The 7,557-nt window shown below is 35.2% G+C and overlaps 1 protein-coding gene across 4 annotated transcripts in view; it reads left to right on the plus strand.

Moving 5' to 3' along the window:
• The first annotated feature begins 3,133 nt into the window (after positions 1 to 3,133).
• Positions 3,134 to 7,557, plus strand: part of LOC144956251 (uncharacterized) — an 8,154-nt gene continuing 3,730 nt past the window's right edge. The window contains exons 1-3 of one of the 4 annotated variants that reach the window (XM_078886686.1): positions 3,134 to 3,188; positions 3,977 to 4,049; positions 4,701 to 5,137. In XM_078886686.1, coding sequence (XP_078742812.1) covers positions 4,939 to 5,137 — 199 coding nt within the window. In that variant the 5' untranslated portion in view covers positions 3,134 to 3,188; positions 3,977 to 4,049; positions 4,701 to 4,938. Of the gene's footprint in view, positions 3,453 to 3,976; positions 4,050 to 4,700; positions 5,138 to 7,557 lie in introns of all 4 variants that reach the window. The other 3 variants (XM_078886685.1, XM_078886684.1, XM_078886687.1) reach the window with 3 other exon arrangements.

Here is a 7,557-nt window from a genome sequence, read left to right on the forward strand (position 1 = left end):
AGATGAATTTGATTTTGTGAAATTAAGGAACGCGTCTGAATTATGGGAATAGCCAATCAGAAGAATGTTCCTGTTTTAGATAGCCAATGATATCCAGATGCTTTGGTAAGAAAGAATAACGGATAATTACCGGAGAGCTAGACCTTAATTGTAATTTTAGCTACTTTTGAACGAGACAATAACCTCAGGGCATATGCACGTTGGAGTCTTGTTTGGAAAAGGTAATTAGCAGGAGGTATGGATACAATGGGCAGACAATTTGAACAGGTAAATAAGCCTTAAGCTGAAAGTGAGTGTTCAGTTATACAACGGAAAGGTTTCCCACCTAACGACCAAAATTTCCGTTAGAAAAATTTAGAGCTTTATTGGAAAAAGACTGTCCATGTTCTGAGTATCTTAGCTGGAGGTGTTAATCAAATATATGTCTCGTCCACTAGGTTTGAAGTGGTTTTGAATGAGACGCTGACGAATGATAAAGAAACACGCAGTGAAAGAAAATCGTTCGTCACACTTGCCGAGCTGAGTAATTTTACCGATATTTTGTTAGCCATATTATGTCTTATGTTGATCAAGAGAAAAAGCAGACAATTTTTATGTTACCAATTTTTATTCAAGTAGCCGAAAAAAAGGATCAATTTCTAACACAATGTTGCCAAAAAATAAAACTACTACTACTACTACTACTACTACTACTACTACTACTACTACTACTACTACTACTACTACTACTACTACTACTACTACTACTACTACTACTACTACTTCTAGTACTTTTATTTTATTTGTTTTCCACATTAATTTGTGTATTATTGTGCTGACGAAGGGTTTGTATCCGATACGTCCCTTGTCTGTATCGTTTCTATACGAAACCTTTCCATTTTCACTCTGTCGTTACTATTTTCACAATCACAGGCAGCCCCTACCGTTTTCAACTATAATGGTAAATAATGCTGCAAAATCGAGTGATGTTTCGCTATCATTACTAACATTTGAAAACTTTAAAAAGAAACTTAAAACACATCTCTTTAGAAAATCATTTGATGTTTAGCATTTCTATTAGGCATACATGTTATAGATATCCTCAATTTTCATCTTGTAACACAGTGCGTGGTAATTAAATTACTAATTGATTAATGCTATTCCAATATGATAGATTTTATGCTTAAATTATCAATTTATTTTTGTGTTTTATTTGAATTATAAAGCGCCTCTGAGCACATTGTGGATCTAGGCGCTATATAAATTCATTCATTCATTCATTCAAAGGTAAACAAATCATTAACTTTCGTTTATTATGGAAAGTTTTGTGTTATGTCTACTTCGAATTAAAGCACGCTTCCTGGGTGGGGATCCTGACCTCCCATAGTGGGCAGGGAGGTAATTACTGTGTCTTCTGTCCCCCATATCTGTTTTCCAACTAGTTTTCTGTCTTTGTCTTGGAATGAGATTACTTGGTTTTGTCCTGGCCCTGACTGGATACCCTTGGTGAGAGGAAAACAGTCAAATGTATAGTTAGTTTTGGGAAATAATATTTTTTTCCTTATAAATCATCTCTCTGTTATGTAATGTATTATGTTTTGTTTACATATTTTATATGATTTGTAAATATTTGAGTGTATTCCTCTTAGTTGGGACCTGTGCTTGTGACTAGATAAGACTTTTTGGTGATCTCAAACAAAGTACTTTGATAGTGTGCTCTTGGAATCTACATCTGTTCCCTATTTGATCCAATTTTCCTTTGTCTTACTTTTTCTTGGGTGATTTAATTGTAATTCTAGAACTTATTACTATCCCATTTTCTTCCTTTTTACTGGCGCTGTATGACCTTAATGTGTTGCAAGTGTCGTAAAACCCTTAAAAACAAAAACAAACAAAAAACAAAGCACTCTTCGTCATTTAAGGACGCCTAAGCTTCCTCCAGGTGACCTTACTTGAAAGCGGCATGAGACACTTTACCGGAAGCGAGGACGAGAGACGCATGCGCAAAACCATGTTTACGTTCTCTCTGTAAGGGCATGTTCTGTTCAAGGCTAGAGTACTATAGTTAGGTCATGGTTCAAGGGCATATTGTTTTCGAGTGTACAGCAACCATCGAAATAGGAAAGATGACAAATCTCTGACACCGACAAGTTGGGTTTTCCAAGTGAACCGGGTTGCCAGATTTATTTTGTAAAAGATTCCAACCAGGTCTAAGAAAATGCCAAAAGGTCTTTTAAAAAATTGACTTTTCTGGCCATCACTTTTTAAAATTCCAATGACCACGTATATAGCTGGTATGAAGTTGACGTCATTCGGTATTTGTTATTGATTTTTGCCATCCGCGTTGATGAGTAATTCTTACTAAACTGTATTAACAAGACTACGTTACACATAGTTTTGTGTGTTGGCCGTTATACTTCCGGGTGGTAATGTTGTGAAATTCTTAGCCAAGCGCATACTATCAATAATTTGAAGTAAATCTTTTCTTTATGAGTGTCTTGATTTATAAAAGATTAAATCACGTCTGTACGATAATACTAATAATACTAATAATAATAATAATAATAATAATAATAATAAGAATAATAATAATAATAATAATAATAATAATAATAATAATAGATCTTTATTGTCCATAAACATGGCAATTTGTCATTTAGTTACACTTGTTATAACGTTATATGATAACTATAACATTGAACAGATATTTCACTCCTACTTATTTCCTCTCTCTCTCCCACTCTCTCTCTCTCTCTCTCTCTCTTTCTCTCTCTCTCTCTCTCTCTCTCTCTCTCTCTCTCTCTCTCTCTTCCTCTCTTTCTTTCACGCGTGCGATATACACAACATAAACATATTCATTTCATTTTCAATTCGTTACATTTGTGGCAATTCGACACCAAATATTATCATCAATATCAATTGATCATGGGTCTATCAAACGAGTTAAATTAAGTTGATTACAATAATAAATGTAAAAATGAAATAATCATAAATGCCGAATTGGCAAACCCCGTTTCTCAATACTAAGTGGCTTAAAAAAAACCCCAAAAAAACGCCTTTAATGGAATTTGGCGTTAAATCTTTAAACTGGCAACCTTTGCGAAAGCAGTATTTGTAACTCTTTTGTTTGAGCTCACTGACGCAAAGCCGTCGTTGCCTACTGTTGTGTGAAGCAATTCCCCCATATTATAAATAGAAAAGTTATCAAAGTAAGTTAGATCACAGACTGTGAGTTAGAAAGCAACACAGATATAATTGTAAATGTTTCTATATTTACAAGGAGTTGTTTTACGTCTTATGTTATCAAGTATTCGCATTTTATAAAGTTTCAAAAGTAGTTGATTTTATCATTGCTCGTTACTTACTGTGTTAAAAATAGAAAAAGGTAATTATATCGCCTGGTTGATGAAACTATACAAGATATCTCAAAAGACATTCAGTCTATTGAGGTACGATGGATGGCATGTAGACAGGTAGATGTTACATATTAATAGTTGTAATTTTAGCATTAGTAGAAGCAGTAGTGGTAGTAGTAGTAGTAGTCGTAGTAGTAGTAGTAGTAGTAGTAGTAGTAGTAGTAGTAGTAGTAGTAGTAGTAGTAGTAGTCGTAGTAGTAGTAGTAGTAGTAGTAGTAGTAGTGTTATTATTATTGTTATCGGATATCAATTCAGTTGAATGACAATCTGAAACCCGACACCCCCCCCCCCCCCCCCCCCCCACCTCCCCCCCCTCCCAAAAAAACACACACAAAAAAAAAAAACAAACAAACAAAAAAACAATAACATAGAAACAAATAATCAAGTCTTAAAAATTTTGGTTAAAATCTCGTCTTTAATGGAAGAAACCCTCGTCTTGTCAAAAACTCTCAAACATCTGGGAATTGTTTCACGTTTCTTAAAACCCCAGATGTTAGAGAGTTTTTGTTTTTTGTGTGGATATGTTAAGGTCAATTTGAGGACAATGCATTTGGCCATAATGTCTAAATATGTAATTTCAGAGATCTGCACAATGTGCATCCAGCGATACGAGCCAATGAAAATGGCTAAAGCCCTCTCGCCGATTCGCATAAGGTATTTTTGCTGCATAAATAAACCAAAACATTCTTGAATTTTAATATCATTTTAATAATGCAAATTATGTCCACCCTGGGTTTTCAACAACAACAACAACAACAACAACAACAACAACAACAACAACGAAAACAACAACAACAACAACAACGACAACAACAACAACAACAACGAAAACAACAACGACAACAACAACAACAACAACAACAACAACAACAACAACAACAACAACAACAACAACAACAACAACAACAACAACAACGAAAACAACGACGACAACAACAAAAACAACAAAATAATAATAATAATAATAATAATAATGATAGTAATGATATAACCCTAATATACAAAAATGATAATGATAATAGTTGAAATGTACTGGCATTGAAGACGACGACGACAACAACGATAACAACGATGATGATAAAATACCGTTGCTGTTAATGATGATGATGATGATAATAATGATGATGATGATGATGATGATGATGATGATGATGATGATGATGATGATGATGATGATGATGATGATGATAATGATAGTGATGATGATGATGATAATGATGATGATAATGATGATGATAATGATGATATTGATGATGATGTTGATGATGATCATGACTGTAATATTTCTTTTGCCTTTATCAACAGATAATATAATCCCAACTTGATCGTGGAGCGACGTCGAATGCAAAAATAACAAGAAACGAAAACGATTGAAATTGCAAATTAGAAAGAGATAAACAGACCTAATTAAACCAGCACCTTAGATTATTAAGATTTAAACCATCTTGGAGAATTGAGTAACAAGAATGATCAGAACAGTATTGGAAAAGGAGATTTTTACCAACTAGGAGAAACAAAAAACCTGCATGATAATAACACATTAATGGAAGAAGAGCCTATCGAAAGGGGAATGAGCAACTCGAAGGATAGCAAACTTAAAGATTTAACCAACCAGAGTGTTGCTGTAAAATCACCAGGACTCGATCCACCGTCAGGTCAGCCAGACCTAGCAAGCATGGATAACCAGATTTTGGTTCCATCATCGTTCCAGAATGACATTAATGTCCAGGATAACAGACCGTGTAAGTCATAGTTAATATATACCAATGTTTAATCTATAAATTTGACTCTTTGTTTGAAATTGGTTTTATGACGATTAGATTTAGACACCGTGAATAAGGCAGAGAAGTCAGTACGTAACACCTTCCTCTCATCCGGTTCAAAACTCTTGAAAGTGTGTAATTAGTCCTCCTCAATGAATAGGTTATCATAGTAGCAGACTGTTAAGGCAATTTATTAGGTTTACGAGGCGTAAAAGAGCGAGGATTAGATTAGAAAATGGGTTGCCATCACTTCGAAACAAGAAGATCAGTTGCACAAGTTAAGTATCCAGTCCTCCAAAAGGAGTGGCTTTACACTTCCAAGATGATGTGTGGGTGGGTGGGTGTGTGCGTCTGCGTGGGAAAGGAATACGCAAAAGTTAACACCTACTCGCTAGCCGCCAAGGATTACGTATTCATTTCCTGAGCAGTCAATTGGGCATTAAAAAAAATAATACAAATAATCTAATTGCGATAAATTTGAAAACCACATTGTTGGAAACAGCTTTAAAAATGGAGGAAAACTGTCTTTGTCTCACAAAAATCGATCTAGAAATAACCTTTTTTTGTAATAGTTTTGATTTTGAAAACAGCTTTCTTAAATTTTATAATTTTATGATAGTTTCCATATTTTCTGGTCGATGTTCTTGATTTATATATCGTTTTTCATTTCTTAATTAGGAGAACGCGCCCATGTACCTCGTTTGATTCAAGAGTTTAAAACACAGATTTCGGTTTTTGATTGTGATGCTTGATCATAAATCAAGGGATGAGCTGAGACATGTTGACAAGCGAGTTATCAAATGAGCAATCGTTGATTGGTCAAAAATCTCAGGACATCAGATCTGGAAAGAGATATCCACCCACCTGTCAGTAGACAGAACTTTTATGATGAAATTAGGGCTCTGTAAAATGTTATATCATGGTAGGCTCCACCCTCTCTTTCTATTCTGGCGTAGATGTGGACGGCGATAGCAGTTCGGACGTCATAACAACAAATGGGCAGCTTCCAAACAATCCCAATCGTCGTCATCTCTAATCGGCCACGTTCACGCAAACTACCTATTATCATTAATTGCGGAACTTGTGGAAAGTGAATATAAGTCTAATCTAGTTTGATTGTGTTTATTCAATTTTCACAATAAAGTGATTGATATTTTAGCCGCCAACAAAGATAGACGAATGAAGCTTGTGTTTAAATAAAGGTATGTTCATTGTTTGTATTGAACTGGTCATCACTAACTTAATGATTACGTCGATAATGTGAGAAATAAGATAATGCTTGCCCGGGATAAAAAGTCACAGCACGTATTTGCATCTCTGTCCTGGGCCAGCCAGCTCAGCTCATTCCATGTCTTTCCAGCTTCTTTCATCTCCTTTTCGATTTCCCTCCTCCGGGTGCCCATTGGTCTGCCTCTCTTTCTCTTTCCTGGTGGAGACATTCTTAGTGTTAATTAAGGCAGTCTGGACTTTTTCATTTGGAGAACGTGACCCAGCTATTTTCATCGTATGTGCTTGACTTCATCCAGAGGTTTTGCATTCTTGTGGGCCTGAGGATTTCTTCGTTGGTGATATGCTGTTGCCAACCAAATGCCAGGATTCTTCAAAAGAATCTTTGTTCAAAATAAATGGTGACAACTCATTATCTTCTGGTTCATTCTCCAAGTTCCTGCTGCATACAGGTAATAAATAATAATGTGAAATTGAATGTAAGCTTCAATTTAATTACAAAAAACAGATCAAATGAACGTTTCGGGTTTCCCTTTATCAACAAAACAGGATGAACGAAACGCCAGATGAATGAGATAATGTGGTAGTGGCGTAGTTCATCTGTGGTGTTTCATTCATCCTGTTTTGTTGATAAAGGGGAAATCCGAATGAAACTTTCATTTGATCTGTTTTTGTAATTAAATTGAAGCTTACATTCAATTTCACATTATTATTTATTTCTTCGAGCTTCGAGCAGCAACATTTACATTGCTACATACAGGAGAACAGAGCGGATGTTGGATTGTTAGATCCTTATTTTGGTGTTGGTATGGAAGGATGTTGCTTTCCAAATATCCCCGAGCCCATTAAAACTGCAAGCTTCAAGTCCAATTCTAGTACCAACTTCTGTTTCAATGTTGCCATCGACCGTGATGTAACTGTCCATGTTATAGAAGTGTTCCGCCTCCTCCAGATCTGTGCCTTGGAGTACGTTTAGTAGATATTGCGCTATATAAAAGCTCAATTTTAAAAAAATAATAACAAAAAAATAGCTAAACCCTCCGAGTGATTATTTATAGAGAATAAAAAAGTGACTAAGGCAAACATCAGTGACGTAAACCCACTAATCCATATGAGACATATATTACTCTGCGCATGACATTGTTGACAATATTATACAAACGGAAAGAGCG

Source organism: Berghia stephanieae, chromosome 11, assembly GCF_034508935.2.
Source record: "Berghia stephanieae isolate SIO BIC M18660-M18661 chromosome 11, UCSD_Bste_1.3, whole genome shotgun sequence".
NCBI lineage: Eukaryota > Metazoa > Mollusca > Gastropoda > Nudibranchia > Aeolidiidae > Berghia > Berghia stephanieae.